Source organism: Castor canadensis, chromosome 1 (genome assembly GCF_047511655.1).
Source record: "Castor canadensis chromosome 1, mCasCan1.hap1v2, whole genome shotgun sequence".
NCBI classification, from domain to species: Eukaryota; Metazoa; Chordata; class Mammalia; order Rodentia; family Castoridae; genus Castor; species Castor canadensis.
The window spans coordinates 14,345,647-14,366,077 of record NC_133386.1 but is presented as its reverse complement, the minus strand read 5'-3'; the positions used below and the strand labels follow the sequence as shown (position 1 = coordinate 14,366,077).

The 20,431-nt window shown below is 37.8% G+C and overlaps 1 protein-coding gene across 20 annotated transcripts in view; it reads right to left on the bottom strand.

Moving 5' to 3' along the window:
• Positions 1 to 20,431, bottom strand: part of Syne1 (spectrin repeat containing nuclear envelope protein 1) — a 437,993-nt gene that overhangs the window by 62,868 nt on the left and 354,694 nt on the right. For all 20 annotated transcript variants that reach the window (XM_074072146.1, XM_074072138.1, XM_074072173.1 and 17 more), the window contains 11 exons: positions 19,626 to 19,781; positions 17,017 to 17,187; positions 14,910 to 15,043; positions 14,354 to 14,558; positions 12,231 to 12,413; positions 11,344 to 11,490; positions 9,184 to 9,338; positions 7,836 to 7,983; positions 5,439 to 5,533; positions 2,352 to 2,586; positions 467 to 661 (listed from right to left, as the gene is read on the bottom strand). In XM_074072146.1, the coding sequence (XP_073928247.1) occupies positions 467 to 661; positions 2,352 to 2,586; positions 5,439 to 5,533; positions 7,836 to 7,983; positions 9,184 to 9,338; positions 11,344 to 11,490; positions 12,231 to 12,413; positions 14,354 to 14,558; positions 14,910 to 15,043; positions 17,017 to 17,187; positions 19,626 to 19,781 (1,824 nt within the window). The remainder of the gene's footprint in view (positions 1 to 466; positions 662 to 2,351; positions 2,587 to 5,438; positions 5,534 to 7,835; positions 7,984 to 9,183; positions 9,339 to 11,343; positions 11,491 to 12,230; positions 12,414 to 14,353; positions 14,559 to 14,909; positions 15,044 to 17,016; positions 17,188 to 19,625; positions 19,782 to 20,431) is intronic.

The following is a 20,431-nucleotide window of genomic DNA, read 5'->3' as shown; positions in this document are numbered from 1 at the left end:
ACACACCTCCTGGAGATCATATTGCCCAGACACTTGCTGGATAAGCCAAGACAAATTGAGACTATCTTTTTTGGGTTGGTTTTTTCCCTGCTATAAAATACAAGATAGCAATCTCAAAAACCATTTTAGAGTCAGGTTAGGGAGTGGAACCTACTCTTTGAATTTCTGTCTGGCTTTATAAAGTCATCACATGGTTCAAGGCTTAGCACTGTCATCAATCAGAATTCATAGCTTGGACAGTCTTATTAGAGTTTAAATTACTTTGCTGGGGGGTTTTCCTAAAAGATGAAGTGCTGAAAATTGGGAAACTTTTCCAATTTGTGCAAGATAGGGCAAAGTCTTAAATAAAATACAGAGAATGAAAATACTTCAGAGCATTACTCAGTGATTGTGTATGAGTTGCTGTGCAGGAAAACAATGGGAGGAAATGGCACAAATATTAAAGGTCTGTTTTAACTGAACTTACTTTCAACAAGAAGGCCAATTTTTTCTTCTGCTCCTCCAGACACATGCTAGCTGACTTCCATTTCTCTTGGATTTCGGTGAGTTCAGCCTGCAAGGCAGCCTCAGCTGCACTGTCAGCAGAGAGCAGCAGTTGCTTGCCTGCTTCCACAGTCAGGATGTAGCTACCTTGTTGTCTCAGGAACACCTTCTCTTTGAACTGAAAGGAAACACAGCTTATTACTTTTTCACCTTTTCTTCATCATTTCCCTATTATTTTTAAATAACCCTACATATTAGCATACATAGCATGTACTTTTGCATCCAGCAAGCATTTACTGAATGTACATTGTGTAGGAATGAACCATGCAAGTTAAATACATTCACCATACAATGTGAAATTTGTCCCATAAGACTGATGCTCACAGAATACAGAGGGACAGCTGACCCAACGTGGAGAGCACAGAGAGGCTTCCTCAAAGTTGTAAAGGCTGAGTGAGTGTTGAAAGACATGGGGAGACAAGGGATGAGTGTGACCAAGGCTGGGGGATAGAAGACAGGGAGAAGACAATGGGACAGTCACTATATAAAAGATATATGATGAGTACAGGAAATGGGATACAGTCTTCAGTGACTGTAGTGAGTGATGCATGTTATAGAGTGATAGACAACAAAGTTTTCTGGTTTGGTTTTTTTTTTTTGGTTTGTTTTTGTTTTGTGTTGTTTTGAGACAGGATCTAACTCTATACTGTAGGCTGGGCTCAAACTCATGATTCTCCTGCCTCAGTTTGCCAAGTGCTGGGATTACAGGTGTGAAGTGCCATTCCTGGCTAGGAATTTCACTTTTACAGTAAAAATGACAGACTCACCAAGGAACATTAAGCAGGGAAGTGATACATTTGGATTAAAGTTGTAATGAGGCATTTAGCAATAGGGTAGGAAGCAGAATGGAGGAAGGACATGCATCGAACACACTATGACAAGTAAGTAGGCTCCTGTCTTCCTGAGTGAGAAGTGATGAGGGTCTCGCGAAAGCCAGTGGCTACAGGGATGGAGACTTGTGGGCGATTAAATATTAGTACTGAGAGCATAACTCTACAATGACGCCAAAATTCTTGGACTGACAGATCGGAGAGTGACAACATTTCCTCAGACTGGGGACATGAGAAACAGAGAATGTTTGGCCCAGATATCACAGGCTCTGTTGAAACCCATAGGGTTCGTTACAGCTGTGATGCACGCAGATACAAATCTAAAAGGTAGTTGGATCCACGAGTTGGGACCACAGTAGGTGACTGGGACCAGAAGATACCAATTTGCCCTCTTCCTGACAGTAGTGGACAGTTGAAGCCATATCTGTGGATGAGTTAGTTCTCTTGGAGAAAATCTGAAAGAGGAAGGAACCAGAAGCGGTCAGCTTTAAAGGAAGAGGAGCCCATGAGCACAGTGGGAGGTGCTGGCGTATCTCACATGCTGGAGCCCCAAAGTCCCAGGTTGGTGAAAATAAGGGACTGTCTTGGAAGAGACAATGTGTTCAAACAGGACTGAGCTTTTTACCTACTCTTGAGTGCCTATGTGACAATGTTCACTTGACTTGCTCATGAGTGATGTATTCACTCAACACAAAATCTCCATTCCTTGCCATTGCCTTTCCCTCCCTTCTGGGCTACAGGAAGCTGCTGTGGCCTTATGGTGTGAAGTGGAGGAGTCTTCGGAGAGGCTCAGATTTAACTAATCCCATCACTCCATACGGTCTTTGCGATGCAATTACCTCAAATATTTCTGTGGACATTGGAGAACAATGTTTGTCCTAATTCTAGCATTGCTCCAGAGTTCTGAAAAGCTGAGGCCAAGATCAAGCACGCAGTGGAAACGCAAAAGAGTTTGAGAGCAGTGTGTTTGCATCTTACCTGCACTTCATCAAAGAGGGTCCTCACTTGCTGCATTGCTACAGGGATGCTTCCAAGACCACTCATGGGAAGATAGGACACTTCAACCAACCATTTACGGAGCTTTTCTGCCATCTCTCTGTAGCGCTGCCACTGGCGGGTCTGGCTGTCAATGATCCCTCGCCTCTGCTGGGCCCTGCGAATCACTCCTTGCCATTGGTTACTGAGAAGTGTCAACTTCAGGTTGAATTCATCCCTGGTGATGAAATAATTACACAGTGAAAACCTGTTATCTTGGTCCTAGTGGCATAATCAGCCACTGTATATGACCACAAGTGTATCCAAGGCAGAGATTTCAAATTCTATGTCACGCTCTGCTACTGGGTTCACTGCAAATAATTTTTAAAATTAGACTACATGGTGTCTGCAAATGGAGAGTGTCTTCATTCATCAGCATAGGGTGATAGCAAATCTACACCAGGAAAACATGTGGCTTAGTTACAAACTCTGTCTTCAGCTGGAACCGTAAATCACTGTTATTTTAGTTAGAATCCCAAGCCACTGAAATCAAATTACATTACATTAAAAAATTTTTATATTCCACAAATTCTCTCAGTATTCTATCATAATTGGTAGCTCTAATGTTTAGCAAATTATTCTACATATTAATGTGCATTTTAGGCCAATTTTACTTTGTTCTTAGAGAAATAAGCACTATCTGACTATTTAGGCATTGCCATTTGTATAAAGGTTATTCATATATTTAGAGATAGCAAACTTTACTTGAGCTTTCTCAATTTCGGGCCAAAGAGTCTAGATTTTTAAAAAGGTATTCTATCGCTGTGTTTTCTAACTTAAGAAATATTAGTAATACTTTATTAAGTTTTAATTAACTCTAGTTGTGGCTTAGGACTGGCTCATAAGAGTTCATCTAAAATCAAACAGGATGAATGTCATGACAGATTCTTGAGGGATTCAAGTTTGAGAATTATAGTTTAACACTGCGTGTGCTTTCTCTATGGCATTGCTTTTGCTTCTTGTACTCAGATACATTCTCTTTCTTCTTGAGGGTGGTATCAGATGGAACTGGACTTACTATTTTAGAATTCTATATTATTGACACTTCCTACTATGTAGGTCTGCTGTAAACACTGCTCTCATAACCAAATGTGCCATTAGTATTTAATGGTTCAATTTGAACAAATGATTAACGCATAGTGAAAGTTAAGATAGTATTAAAAGAAAAGTACTGAATGAAAGCCCAGCAAACATTTCTTATGTTCTCTCACTTTAAAAACAGATCCCTAGGATAACTTTAGATTTTGCTAGTCACTTCTATCTTTGAAAAGAAATTCTGATATCTACCTACCTACCTATCTATGTATCTATCTACCTACTTACCTACCTATCATCAATCATCAATCTATCTATCACCTACCTATTATCAATCTATCATCTATCTTTCTATCTATCTATCTATCTAACTATATCTAAAAGCAATCATAGTAAAATCCAAATGTGGAGAGATAGCTTTATGATACTTCATTAAAAGTCATAAGCATCATAAACTCAGAAAATGTTTAACTCCAATATTTGAGAATATACCAGAACATGAAAAGGTCCATGTGTGTTGTTTCCCACACCAAGTAACTACCTTGCCTGTCTTTGGAACCCTTGTCCTCGCTGTGGTACAACCAAGCTGTTCTGAGCTACCTGCCAGCACTATGAACTACTTAACCAACAGTATTTCCCTTGAAGGTGAAACTCTAAAACATGAACCTCATGAATTAGCCTTCAGAACACATTTGTCATCTGGAACCTTCCCATGGTCAATGGGCTGTAATCTGATTTTTCTTTTCTCATAGCTGCTTTTGAAATTCTTTATCCTTAGGTCCAACTTTCCCATTTTTATCTTTTTGGTGTTTTTCCCTAAATGTTAGCATTTAAGATTTCATAGATATTGGCTTGCATGAGAATTTCAAATTTTATTTTACTTAATGACTTGAATGTTTATAATATTGTTACAGAGTTGGCTAACAGACGATAAAGCAAAAGATAAAAGTTAATTGCATTTGAATTTGTTTTATTTTGAAGGTCTTAAATTCTTAGTAGCGTTCACATTAGTTTGGCTTGCTTAGAAGAGAATAAATATGATATCACATTTTGTTGGTCCAGCCTTACCCTTGAAAATCTTTCATGTACTTCCAAAGAAGCATCCACTTAAAACCAAAATTGCTTCCAAAACATTAAAAACAAAACTCTCAATAAAAATGATTTTCTAGTATTTTGAAAATGCACTAAGTTAATTATAATCACAACTACTGGTTCTGAATATGGGAAGGTGGGGCATATGTAATAAAACAAACCACGGAAATGACATAAAGTGAATATTCTCTCTAGGAAATGGGATTTCCATTCCACATGCATAAATCTAAAGAGAAGCCAAATTTGCACCCCTGCATTTTTAATGAAGAGTTAATTTGCTATGTCAATGGACAAGAAGAAGAATTTTGGGTTGAAAGCAGATTGATTGATTTTAGATGACAATTTTCAAACATGGAGGAAGAAGTAGCACAGCCTGAGGAAGCTGGCTACTATAAAACCAGAACTGACCCTGAACCAGACAGAGGAGCACACAGTCTGATTCTGCTGCTACATATTAGCTGACCTTGGACAAATCAGTTCACATATGTGGGCCTCAGGTTTTTCATCTCTAAGTCAGGGAGATAGACCAATGATATCTATGCTCCTTTTAGGAATAAAATTTCTGTAATTGCATGAGAATATTAGAAGTATCTGTTTACAAACCACTGATACCATTCTTTCAGATCTATTCATTAATTCCAGTTCTTACTGAGGACTAGCAAAGGTTGGCTAGGTGATTTCCAATTACTCTACGTCCTTCATATCATATAATAGCCGTTCTCTACAAAGATTCAATACTCACTCATTTCAGAGATTCAGACAAGGCTTTCCTCCAATTACTGGGTTCCACGATAACACAATTGCCTCAGGAAGATTGGATACATGCCCTCTAATCTTCTTATTAAAAAGAAAATGACTAATTTACTGAAACCTTTCCTCATAATAATTTATCAAAGATCTTACCTGTCATCAACTTGACCTTGTTCTAGAAGACGCTGCCCATCAATAATGATCGAGTGCAGAATCTGCTGACGACTGAACATCTCAGCTTGAAACAACTATAATTAAAAAAAAATGAGGAACATACTTCAGAGTTCCTAATTTCCTGATACTTTCCAAACATTATGGTTTTAGCAAGGCTATGAAAAGTATCTTTAGCTGAATCAGAATATGCATTAAATCCAGGAGTGCAGACATAATTTTTAAAAAATCATCCATTAAGATAGGCTCCAAGATAAGGTTTAGTTTAGGGTTTGCTAAAATTCAGTGACAAAAAGTTTGACTTATATTTCCCTCTCCATCCTTTCTTTCAAAAGCACCTAATAAGGTAAATTAATGCACAATTTGTGTTCTGGTCCTTTTTTGAACACAGTATTTTTCAATTTAACTAGGTTAATAAAATTACTTCACTATTGAAATAATAATGGCTCAGTATTGGGGCACATGCTTGGTATGCCTGAGTTTAATCCTTACCTCCGTTAAAAATTTTAGGTTAAAAAAGTTCTCAATAGTAAGGTCTTTTCAAATTATTTCTGATTTTTTTTTTTTTTGAAATGGACAGGATCTCACCATGTTGCCTAGGCTGACATTGAACTGGTGGGCTCAAGTGATCCTCTTACCTCAAACTTCTGAGAAGCTGGGACCACAGGTTCACATACCACCATGCCTCGCTTCCCATGTTTTTCTAACAGCTTTACTGGGATAGCTTAGTAATGATAATTTACATAACTTGAAATGTGCACATTTAAATTGTCAAATTTAATTATTTTATTATATTTCATATTTGTGCAACCATCATTACATTGAATTATAGAACATTTACATCACCCCAAAAAAGAAATTCTGTGCTCATCAGTAAGCATTCCTTGTTTCCTCCAAACTCCCATCCCCAAGCAATGCCTAGTCTGGACATTTTGCATCAATGGAATCACATAGGATGTAGTCTTTTGTGACTTGTTTCCTTCATTAGGTATAATGTTTTCAAGATTCATCCTTGATGCAATCTATATCAGTACCTTGCTCCTTTATATTGCCGAATTTGATTCTGTTACATGGATATTATACTTTTGCTTGTTTGCTTTGTTTTGTTTTGGGACAGGGTCTCACAATGCAGGCCAGGCTGATCTCAAACTTGTGATCCTCATGCCTCCTCCTTCAGAGAGCAGGATTACAGGCATGTACCACCACAACTGGTTGTTGGATATGGCACATTTTATCCATCCATCAGCTTATGGGTATTTGGTTGTTTTCAATTTACCTACTATGACTAATGCTACTATGAACAAAACACTTGCACAAGTTGTGTGTGGACTCATTTTCATTTATCTTGGGTATATACCTGAGAGTGGAATTGCTGGGTTGTTTGGTAACTTTGTGTTTCAACAATTTGAGGAACTGTCAAACTGTTTTCCAATGTTGCTTCACCATTTGCAATTTCCACCAGCAATGTATGTGAGCTCCAGTACTTCTATCACTTCACCAATACCTGTTATCTTTTTCATTGCAGCCATCCTAGTCTGTGTGAAATGGTACCTAGTTGTGGTTTTAACTCATGTCAATCAACTTAATTTCATTGTCTATCAACTCAGAAAAACTGGATTTAAGAATGCCTTATAATCTTTAAATTCTCTACCTTTAAAAAATTTCAGAAAAATGCTTTAAAATTAGTTTTTTAATGTCTGACTTACTTTTTCCTCTGCTTTTAGGAAAATCTCATTTCTTCACGTGTACATATTTCATAAACACATGGAGTCAATGAATTACACCATTAAAACAGGAACAAAGAATTGATGAATGAACTTTTGCTTTACAGTTTGTATATAGTTCTCTCTCTATGTTTCTGGAGAAACAGTTATGCAATTTGATCAAGAGGTACACTTAGAGAGTGCCCTTAGAGATATCAGGAGTTTGATTTCCTGATATCAAATTTATATATGCTTTTTAAAAAGCAAAGAACTCTCCTCTTCCAAAGACTTTGATCAAAGTATAGTCTCTTAAGCAATTAACCTTGGCAATATTAATGTAGTCTACAACATAATTTGAAAACTGTATAATGTTCTGCACTCCTTCTACTCTCTAGTCCAACCCTTAAGCCCCAGTAAGTAGCTTTTAACCATCATTCTGGCACTTACACTGCAGGTTATGGATGGCTGACATATTCTGTAAACATCTAACAGAGTAAAGAACTGGACCAAATTTTGTAATTAAGGTGTCAAAATCTCAAACTCAAGAAAGCAAGTGAAAATGATACTGCATTCGGGCAGGCAAAGCACATTTTGCTTTTCCCACATGGCATTCCACAGTGTCTTGCAAAGGTCTACTTTTTCTTTTGTTATTCCAAAGGCTACTGTCACAACTTACCTCATGTGCTCTCTGCTGTTCCAAAAGATGTTGATAATTGCCTGAAATCTCCACTGCTAACTTTTGTTCTGTTTGAACCAGGAATTCCATCCAAGTTTCACATTTTTCCAGGAAAGTCTGATGTTGCAGCAAAAATGACTGCAACTTGCTGACAGGATGAAGGAAAAGGAATCATGGTTATTTTGCATATTCTCTTACCTCTAGCATATGATACTAGACTAAATATTTTCTTTTTCTTTTTTTTTTTTTTTTACAGGTATGTCTTTTAATAAAGTCAAAGAGGTTGGTTAAGAGAGAGAATTCAAAAAGCACCAGGGTAACCAGTCAGTCCTGAGTTACACGTCATTAAATATTTTCTGTTTCCAGTTCTAACTGGACCACAAAAAAGCATTCATACTAAGTGAAAGAACTTAAAAAAAATTTTTAAAAGTAAAAATTTAAAATGTTACACTTTTAAATGTTAAAATTATGTAGTCCTTTGAGTATAATCTTACTTAAAAGAATTTTTATTATTAAAACACCATGTAGGAGCCAGGTACTGGTAGCTTATGCCTGTAATCCTAGTTAACTCGTGAGGCTGAGATCTGGAGGCTCAAGGTTTGAATCCAGCACTGGAAAATGGTTCATGAGATCTCATTCATGAGATCCCATCTCCAAAATAACCATAGTAAAACGTGCTGGAGGTGTGGCCTAAGTGGTTAAGTGCCTGCTTTACAAGCATGAAGCCCTGAGTCCAAACCCCAGTCCCACCAAAACAAAATGAAATAAAACAAGAAAAAAAAAAAAAAAAACCAAGTCAAGACCTGGGTTCAATCCCCAGTGCTGCAAAACAAGCAAAGTACTATTTAGCACATTAAACGATGATAAACTATTTTATCATCTGAGTTTCCCACTTCCAGTTCAAATTCTGTCAATTCTATTGGAAAAACCCAAAATTTTACAGATATACACAAATCATGAATTTATATACTACTGTTCTATGGGTGCTATGATTTGGATGAGTCCCTTTCAAAATTATGAGGTGGGGCTTCAAGAGTTGATTAGGCTCTGAAGGCTCCCCCCTTCATGACTAGGATTAAACCACTGGCTCTCTTGCCTGTCAGCTTTTTTCCATGTGAGGGGACAGAGTACACACACTCTGAGGATGGAACAAGGGGACACCATCTTGGACTCAGAAAGCAGCCTTCACTATACAACTAAACCTGCTGCCACCTTTAACCTTGGACTTTCCAGACTCTAGAGCTATGAGAAAATACATTTCTTTCCTTTATAAATCATCCAGTCTATAATATTTTGTTATAGCAGCACAAAAATAAAATAATTGGAATGACCAAAACATCCTACTTACCTGAATCTTTCTGTAGTCTGAGAGGAGATCAGAGACCAGTGACGGTTCAAATTCTGCATCCTTTTGATTTCCTTATCATTCAGGGGTAGCCTATATCCCAGCTCATTTAGACGGTCTAAATCTGGAGCCATGCTGCTGAATTTTAACATCTGCCCCTGCAAGCAAGAATAGCAGAGCAAGATTAAGAGAAGCAAGTTTAGCACCATTGTCAGAGATGGCAGAGCTTTTTAACATGCACGTGACTTTCTGATTTCAGGAAGAAGCTGGTCTTTGGTCTGCTGTGCACTTTCTGGCCACATGCAATCTCCAGAGGAGGAATATAGAAAAGCTGTGTGTCCTCTGAAGCTTGTATTGCCACTGCTACTGCCCCTCAGCTACTCATTATCCTGTCAGGTGTCAGCAGGTTACGCGTTATCTCATTTACATAATTAATTTACTCCGATGCAATTCTCCATAGAACTGATACAGGATGACAATTCTGCTGATGACCGAAGAGGCTTATGTCACACTCTTAATCTATTTATGCTTATCCGCTCCTTTATTCTTTAATGATGATAATAATAATAATAATAATAGTTGCAATAGTATAGCTCTTACCATGAACAAACACGATTATAATGGGTTTGCTCATTTTACCCTCAAAGTAATACCAAGGAAATTAAGCAAATTGCTCTAGGTCACACATTTAGTGAGTGGTACAGTTAAGTAAGCAACAGTTGTTGAGCTTTTGCTAGCTACAACACAATTTCACCTGAGCTTTGAAAAGACTACGTGTTGCTTCGAGAGCTTCAGTTTTAGGTCTTTGATGCCAACACCAAACTTGGTGAGTTTCAACCAAAAGAGCAGTTTGCTTTCAGAGCTCTTTTCTCCCTGAAAATGGGGGAAAGCTACCTGGGTCCTTTTTTTCTAATGGGCACTGGCTACAGGAAGAAGAAACTGTCAGGACACCTTAGGCTCTCTGTGTGTTTTCTCTTTGCATGCTCTGCAACGGCTCATGACCCCTGAAGGAAGGATAAATCTCAATTACTGAAGCCCAAGCCTAAATATCAGATAGCAGAATTTCCATGAGTAGAAACCAGCGCTGAAGAAAACTGACGTGACCTGGTCCTTCTCCTTGTGCACTCATGGGGAGTGAGAAGCTATTTCCATAGTAGAAAGTGCAGCAGGGACCACCTACTCCTATGGCCAGAGCTGAATGCATGACAAAGCATGGGGGAAAAGGGAATAGCATGTCACTTTTATGAAATTGTGTCACTGGAGACAGTGAAGTCTTTCCTAAGAGAGTGACACTGCCCAACACGGCCATTAGTTTATTCCCTTGGGAGGGGAGGGAAGAGGACAAGAAAAGAATTCAGAAAGGAAAAGCCACATGCACACAGCCACTGGGAAGCAGTGTGGCTGGAGACTTAGAGGGGAAGATAAGCAGCATGTAAGAGGAGCCCCTTGGGAAAGCTGGACCTAATTGGCCACATTGGTCTTTATCCTAAGAACAATAGGAACCCACTGAGGAGATAAAATTTGCATGTAAGATCAAGTTTCTACCATCTAATGCGTAAAATAATAGGAGTATTATTTTATCTACTTTGGTAAATATTTAAAATGGTTCACAATTTAGTATTTTATTTACTTTTTTCTTTCTAAAAAGGTATTGATATTGACAAATCATGATTGTATACAGTCGTGGGGTTCAATGTGATTTTTGGTATGTGGAAATGATGTTTTAGGACATGGATGTGATGGGATGATTGGATCAAGATAATTAGGTAAAACTTTTAAAAGACAAAGGTCATTCTGGCAATCAGAGGGAGAGGCAGTGGGGACTGATGGGTGTGAGATGCAGGAGGCTGTGTGGTTAGAGAGGTGGGCTGTTTTGACCTCGGAGCAGATGATGTTAGAGATAGAGGTGGGAAGCTCAGAAGCTATGAAGGAGGTGATGGGTTGGGGATGGGGCTGGTCTGGAGGTGGAAAGGAGGGATGAGGTGATTTCTAGGACTGGTCCTGGTGGGGCTCTGCTCAGGGCTGGGCAATTGGCAACACACAGTTCTCTTCTCTCAGGAAGACAGAACTGCTGAGGAAAGGAAGTCTGTGTCAGTTGTGAGTTTTCCTTATGAGTCTGAGGACAGAAGATAGAGGTCGGGATGAAGATTCAAACACCCTTACCTTAAGTTCTTCCATCCTCTCCTGGATGGTGGAGAAGTCAGAAGAGTGGGATGGGTCCTGTTCTTGAAGGATGTCCTCCGCTTCTATGATCCAGGCCTCCAGAGCCTCTAAACTCTTGGCAAAGGTTTCATAGTCAACAACTCCAGCCTTTTTTTCCACAAAAGAAATAGGTACTTTAGTGAAATAAATTGATTTTAATGAAATCTAGTAAACGGGAAATTAAAATTGTTTTTCATATTCTTATATCAAAGTGCCACTTGTAAGACACTGTTCCTAAAATAACAAGATAGAATGCTATACATTTTCTTTTCGTTTATGTAGTTTGTCTAAAAATTAGAATTATTTCCTTGTGCCATTAATCAACAACCAATTAACATTACCCTTTAAATACATCATGCATGAAAAAAATTATTCTTATAAAAAGATGTCAAATATGAATATTAATATTAAAGTCAGTCAGTATTTATTAATTAGACATACCATGGAGGGAGGCATGGGCTTGGGACTTTCCTCCTAACTGATTTTAAAATTATGTTGTATGTGGTGGATGTATTTTATATTCAGGTATGAAAATAGAATAATGAAACCTATTGAAATTGTTCTAAGAAGGGGAGTGAGGGAGAATGATGGAGTGGGTGAATCTAATTAAAATATATTGTAAGCACATATGTGTATCACAATATACAACTATTATATGGTAATAAAACTTTTTTAAATTATGTTTTTGCTTATTTTTTAATAAGATTTTGCTTATTAAATTTGCTTATTTTTTAATGCTTTGGTCTTATTGGAGGCATTGTCTCAATGATGAAAACTGTTTTCTGAGTTTATACCATGGCATCATAAAACAGCCAGTTTATACCATGCCCTATACACGAGCTCTGCACCTGTAGCAATGCCTGCTGCTTGCAGAGCGCCTGCTCGAGGGTGCACAAGTGTTGACTCAAGCACAGCTGATCCGACTGAATGGCTGCGGCTGCAGAAGGGTCCACTTGTTGCTTGAGTTGCTCTCCTAGCTCATGCAGAACAAAGAGGGAGTCCTTAGCTGTCCCCAGTCCTTTGAGAAGGTCCTGTAGGAGATGAAAATGTACCCATCATGAAACAGCATGGTAAGTGTGATGCCCAGTGTCTTTAGCTATTGGAAAAGGGCCACAATCTAGTTACAGGCAATTCATTATTGTTGTTGTTTGGAGAAAAGATCTCACTGTGAAGCATGGGTTGGCATGGAACTCACAGTCCTCCTGCCTCTGCCTCCCAATGCTGGGATTACAGGTGTACACCATAATTGCACCTGGCTAGATAGAGGCAGTTCTTAGTTGTCAAGTTGTTACACTAAGTGACTGTCATCTGCAGAAAAATGATCACGAATTGAATCCAAGTTTTAAAAATATGAACTGTATTTATTATTTTAAATTTATATATTATAAACTACATGTACATGTGTGTACATACTATGTATACATGTATGTGTATGCATCTATATCTATATCTATATATATGTATACATATAGACACATATACACACACTTCTGATAATAAAAGCCATATAGGTTCATTATAGGACACTGGGGATATGCAGCAAATCATATATAAATAAGAAAAAAAATACCATGAGCCACAAGTGGAGTCAGAAACTGGAAATATTTTGGCAGTTTTTTCCTGTTTATGAAACTGACATTAAATTGAAAATACAGTGCTATATTTTACATTTTTCTACTTATTTTTGCTATATGCATCAGAGATTAGTTTGTGCATACGTCTTCTATATGTGTAGTCACATTGTTGTACTAGTTACAACACCCTCCTGTATCAGTGAGGTGTAGAACCCAGGGATGGCTCAGGTGAACAGGAGGAACAGTCATCTGGACCTCCACTCTATTCCATAGCACCTCAGAGTTTTATGGAATTCTCCCAATATTATAAGCTAATGGAAATACCCTGTTTCTGGTTTCTATCCAGTACAAGTAGGGACTGCTACCTCTGCCTGGTGCCTTATCCTACCTGGACAGGATGAGGGCTACAGGGCCTGCTATGTCTGCATAGAATCGCTGTGAGAAAAAGACAAAGGGCCCCTTGTGCCTTGACACTGACAACAGTTTTGGTATATCTCAATTCAGAAGTGCTGATAATGGAACAGCTTGTAAAGATAAAGTGTGTGTACAGAAAGAAATGATTATCTTTATTATAAATATAATTCTTCAGCTTTAAAGTGATTATTCAGGTTGAAGATCTAAACTTTTATTCTGCAGTTTGTATGACTTGCCTAATTTTACTTTTTTTTTTTTTTGGTGGTACTGGGGTTTTGAACTCAGGCCTTCACACTTGAAAGGCAGGTACTCTACTGCTTGAGCTACACATCCATCCAGTGACTTGCCTAATTCTAATGAACTGATTTGAGGAGATTTATAGGATCTTTGAACCAGGTTCATCAAACTAAAGACAAATAAAATGAATGAAATAAGAAAAGAATCTTTCTTGAAAACCTTAAGTAGGTTATTGGCAGCTACAGTGGAAAACAGAATTATTTAAAAGCTATTAAAAAGAAGCAAACTAGTGAATTGAGAAAGATTTCTTCCTACCATTAAATTCTGAAATGAAATGATTATATAGCTGCTTACACAGTGGATAACAAACATAAGTGGATGACATCTTTAAACATTAGATTTTTTTAAAAGACAAAACATTATTCCCATGTGTTCAATTTTTATAATGACCATCTTAGTAAAAACAGATAACCTAAATTTTTCATATGGATTATATTCTATTAGGAAAAAAGGGGGAGGAATACAATTCATCTTTCAAAAGACAACTGCATTCTTCAAATCTAGAAGGCCCTGTAATACATAGGACAATAATTTTTGGATAATTCACTCATATATTGAGACATATCCAAAGTTTATACATACTAGCATTAGCCCTGCTAAATTTGTGAAATTGAAGAAAAGCATGTTGGGGAAACCCAACAGTTGAACATACGTTATTGAACATAAGTTGCACATATCGAACATACACTGCAATCCTGAATCCATGTAGCAACTTCGTCATCAGCAATGTCCTTGTTAGTGGCAGCCTTGAGCAGTGCATTGGTGCGGTCCTCCTGCTGTTGGACTGCAGACACACACTGCTTGGAGTAGTCCTTGTATCTCTGCCAGAGCTGAAGGAGGGCCTTGCTGGAATGCAGCTGCTCAGCGATCTCTTCCAGCAAGTTATTCCATCTGGAAGTCATAGCCAACACTTACAGTAGTCTATCCTGTCTCACCAAATGCTGTTATTTACTACTTTATTTTTCATGATCCTAGTTCATGTGAATATGGAAATAATATAGGGATGACTCATTTCTGTTTGACATAATAAAAAGTAGCACATCACAGTCATATTTCAAGGGTAGGTAAGGGGAATGAGAACAATTTTCTAAATGTCTTCAGAATGATTTAAAAAATCATTTTGTGAAATTCAAAACAATAAGAGTCCTTAAGCTCAAATTCAGAATGTCAGAAAGTTTTAGTTATACTGTACTTATAATAAGACTGGTATATAAATAATGTCAAAGCCAGTCTACTTCATACCTTATATTGACTTCTTTCAGTGTATTGGTGAGAGTTTCTGTCACAGGTGGGTGACATTCTTTTAATAGTTGGTTGGTGATGGAGTCAAATTTCTGTAAGCTCATTTCCTGTCTTTCTAGATCATCATGAAGAGTCTGCCCAAAGAAAAAGGCCCACAAGTGACAAAACAGGATCTAATGAGTAAGCTAAAATAATTTACAGTTATTTACATGCATGGGTTTGCTCCATTGCTTTGTGCCTTTTTAAAGATAACCATTTTTTATGATTCTGTTCTAAAGATTCTGTGAGAAGAGATTCTTAGCAATTGAAATTTCTTACAGTAATTCCAGGGATTCTTCTGGAGAAGTGCGCACATATACTTCTACGGTGCTGGCATATATGCTGTCTATCACATTGTGATTCTCTTTGATGCTCAAAGCATCAAAACCCAGGTCTCTATTTTATTATGCACTTAGAGTGGTCCTCTCACTAACTCTTGATAATTACAACTCTAGGTCATAGCTTTGCTGAGTATCATCCCTACATTCTATTTCTGTGCAAAAATTTTTTAAGTTTATTTTTTGTCAATATGAAATAATTACATATATGTATGAGATACAATGTAATATTTTGATATATGTTTATATTGTGGGATGATTAAGCTAATTTAACATATCACTTTAAATACTCATCAATTTTTGTCTAAAAAAGTCAAACTCATAGAAGTAGAGTGGAATGGTCATTTCTAACAGCAAGGGAGAGAGGTGGATGGGGAAGTGGGAGCAGTTGATAAAAGGGTAAATGGTTTCAGCTGCACAGGAGGAATAAGCATTAGTGCCTGACTGCACAGAGTAGTAACTATAATTAAATATGACGCATGGTGTATTCCAAAACTTCTTAATGCAAAGAACTTTTACTACACAGGCTTGGTGCAGTCTTATAGAGAGGACTCCTGAGGTAACTGGAAGATAGATGTTTCCCTGGAAATGTCACTGATGTGATAGATTCAGTTCTTAGCAAAATTCCACAGGTGAAGGGCTGCCAAAACCCATCACCACTTAACACCAATATCTGATTACCCTTTAGTAAAAATATTCAGGCTAATGTCTTCTGATACACTCATCTCTTGAGACAACTTGCAGGTAGTAAACCCAGAATATGTTAACTGAAAGCATTTCTAACTTCATCAGAGTTATAAAATGCACTTTTAAATTTACTATGCTCAAAATGAGTCTCAATGATTCATATGCCTGCAACAATTATTGCAGGTTTAAAGAAATTAGATTTACACATTTCATCTTCCTCCTCCCCATCCCATCCAAAAAAAGACATTCCCTTAGAAACATTTGCATGTGAGGTTAGCAACCTATCAACTGTAATGGCATGCCAGGGAAGGGGACCAGATGTAAAAAGACATGTTGGGCTCCTGTTGGCATCCCAGGCCACAAGGGCCTGCCCTGCCCAACCAGGGTCTTTGTTATTTAGCTAAGAACAGCAGCAACAGGTAAGTTGCTGGCCCAGGGTCCAGGTGCACAGGGGAGTGAGGACAGCCATGATTGAAGGTAAAGAGTGCTATGTTGAAGACCAAGAGCAGTGATTGCATTCTAAATGAACACAGTGATGATGGAGACACAGGAAACCAGATAGAAAGTGCTGGAGAAGAGGACCACATGGGCATATTAGATGGGCCTCTGGGGTCATGTAGAAGGAAAAGAGAGTGTGATGGTTTAGATGTTTACCCACCCCTTTTGCTATTTTTCTCTCTTTTCTTTTTAATCTCTTAAGTATGTTTGGAGAAGCAAGATAAAGAGAGAAGGGAAGACAGAAAAGGCAGTGATAATGGGTCAAGGCAGTTGATTTAGGGAAAAAAATCATTTCACAAACTGCACTTATGTGGATAATTACATAAGAGGCTGTTAAAAATCTTTTACTTATGGACCAGATAATCCCGAATTTGGTAGCCACCAGTATTTGATTCGGTTACAATAAAGCAAGTAAAATTAAGGATTTGAAAAAGAATTCAATGTAAACAGTAGATGGCACTATTTCAGGATGAGGGGTTTCCTTGCTAATTTTTCCATATTCTCCAATTTAAAAGAATGAAGGATGCATTAAATCCATTTCTTACCTGAAGGTTGTCTACCTGAACTTGTACAGCTTCTGAGGACCCAGTGAGCAGACGGAATCGGGACAGAGAATACCTGGCCTCCATCAGGTAGCTGTTTATCTCATCAGAGGCCACCTTGTGACTGCTCCATTGGTCAAGCACTGACTTCAGCAGTGCCTTCAACTGTCCCACCTTTTCAAAAACATGAATGTTTGTTATAATTACATAAGTTTAAAATAAGGGAATACATTTTCAGATGGCAGAAAAACAATCACCTGTAAAACTTCATCAGGATGTCAGGTATTATCACAAAGTAAAATTAAAATACTCAAAAGATGTGAAAGAAGACGTGCGCCAGTGCCTCACACCTGTCATCCCAGCTACTCAGGAGGCAGAGATCAGGAGGATCACAGTTCAAAGGCAGCCCGGGCAAATAGTTCATGAGACCCTATCTCAAAAACACCCATCACAAAAAAGGAATGGCTTAAGGTGAAGGCCCTGAGTTCAAACCCCACTACTGCAAAAGACAAACAAACAAAAAAAGATTTGAAAGATAAAGTGTAGCAACTTTGAAATTTCTGCCTTTCAAATTTTTGAACACTGACTAAACCAGAAATGATAAAAGATGACTGATAAGCATACATACATATACATATACATATATATGTAAATATATATTTAAGTGAGAGGAAGTCAATATATTGAATGAAACAACTGAAGAAGTATAATCAATGAACTTTTAAATGTCTTAACATAACAACCTCAAGAGGTAGGTATAATTCTTACTCCCATCTTACTATGAGGAAATTGAGGCACTAAGAGATAATGAAAATTACCTAAGTCAGACTGCTAGAATGTGTAAGATCTAAGTTGGAAACCAAGTAGTCTGGATCAGGAAATGAAATATATCCATATCTATAGCTCACACATGTGTGCATACACACATATATTCAAGATGATTATTTTAAGACAAAACATTCAAGAGCATTCTTTCTTTATATTTATCTGTATCAGAAATAATCAAAATAATTGCTCTATATCACTTAAGAAGTACCTACTTAGGATTTCTGTGTCACACTCCTAAATGTAATCTTTTGAATTTGGAGTGAGTATGGCCATGATTAAGAAAAGAGGTCATATAAATTCATTTCATCTACATTCTCAGATTTTCTTCTTAGTGTAAAGGAAAAATGTCGAAGCCAAATGTGATGCTCTCTGACAGGACAAAGGACAAAGAAGGTGCTGTGTCAGATGTGAGGCAGGGCCCACAGGTGCAGACAGGTGTGGGGCCAGTCCTAGAGAAGTCATGAAATAGTCATGATGATCAGAAAAGGAGGTCAGTGGGAATTGTTAAATACCCTATTTCTTCTTTGTATTACTTTTGCTTCTCATGAGGCCATATTTCTATGAAAGAACTATGACTTTATATCTACATGGTAAATTGTTTCCAAACCTTTATGGTGATTTATAAAAACACATAAAATAAGGTAAGATTTAAAGTCAGTTTAAAGATGAGGTCAGGCCTGGAGGAGAGAGCATGGACAGTAGGAGTGGTTTGCGGGTGCCATTGGTCCACACCACTTCACCTCTTTGTGCCTCAGCTCCCAACTCTAAGGTGTGGATGATAGCGACTTGGGCAGGTACTTGCTGAGAATCAGAGTGATTTTGTACTGCGAGGAGTAGTGTTTGTTGCTGTGTATATTCTTCTTGTCAGAGGAGTCAACCCTTTATTCCTCACCTTTATCAACACAAGGGAATGACGTGGTGTGTTAGAAGGAAGGAGGGAGAGTAGTGGCGGACCAGTGTGGCAGAAGCAAAAGGACCCACAGGATAGTAGAGGAGATGAGGTCAGACAGAGAGTTGGGAGGCTGGATCATCACAGGCTTTGGTCTCATTCTGAACAAGACCAGAAGTTATTGGGAGAGTTCAGTAGAGGAATGTTATGATCTTATCTGCATTTCAATGGCCCCTCTGGGGATGTAGACTGTCTAGAACATCATTGAAATGTTCAACACATAAGATGATAGTAACTTAGACATGGGTTCCAGCTGCAGAGGTGGGATGGGGGCTGGATGCTGGTCTGTTCTGAGAGCATAGCTGTCAAGACTTTCAACCATCAGAAGTCCATGAGGGAACGGCAGGAGTGAAGAGTCACACCAAGGTTTCCTGCCTAAGCAATTGGCAGGGTAAAGTTGTCATTACTGAGGTGACAGAAAGAGTAGATTTGTCAGGGGATATTCAGGATTAGAATGGTCACAGAAATTTAAGATGTTTATTGGTCATACTTGGACCAACTGGTCTACCAGTTGGGTTTTTCTGTCTCTATCTAGAGCTTGAGAGAAAAATCATGGCTGAGGACAGACATCTGGAGAATTATCTGTACCAAGATGGTATCTGTAGCTATGGGAATAGATGAAATTATTAAAAGAGTAATAATTATAATACTGTTTATTGTAGGAAACATCAGAAGCTAAGACTTTTTTAAAAAATGAAGTTAATGAAAAGGCTTTAATAATACAAAGAGATATTATAGAGATTTGACAGATGTCTACTCCGTTACTTTAAGAAAACTGAAACCCAGAGTTTTGACAAGGGTTGGCAAGTAGTCTGGGTCCCCAGGGCAGCATTACCATGTGGTCCAAATTTGCCCAGGCTTGGCTGAGCTCCTGCAGCGTGCCCATGACAATGGCAGAGACTTCTTCTTTCTTGTTCTGAATCAAAGCAAGTCCATTCTGCTCAATTTTCTCCACTTCTTTTTCTTTTGCTTTAATCAAATCTTCCAGGTCCTGAAAGATTTTAAAAAATAGTCATTTTAAATTGGTCTATTATGGAACTATAGGGGGCACTGAAATTGAACCATGACAGTTTCATGTACTAAAAACCTGCCACTAATCCAAAAAGATTATCATTCTCAAAAGAGGGTCTCCACAGCAATACTTCTTCCTACACTTAAGTGTAAAAAATAGTCTTTTTTATCCATGGGAAATTAGAATAACATAAAAAATATAAAATCTGATTATCTACTGGATAAAGAAATCCCATCATGGGATTTTTTTCTCAAAAAGTTGCAAGCAAAGAAATACATGTCAGAAATGGTAATATGATTTATATTTTAAATTCATATATGTTGGTGTTCAAAATGCTACATGGTCTAGCCAATGTGACAGAATTATAACTGAGACTCAGACACATTTCTGCTGCTCTTAAGTCATGTTACTGGAGATAAATCAGAAATGTCCAGTGGGTCTCAGTTTGCTCAGTTGTATAATCAGAAGATTGGGGAAGAATTTCTTTCTCTGTAAAATGCTCTTATTCTTGGGATACAGGAAGGTTACAGGCTTTTTTTCATAACTCAAATCCTCATTTTCTTTGGAATGTGCACTTATAACTGTCAGAATAAAATGCTCAAGAAAGAAAAATCAAATGAGAAAAGGGT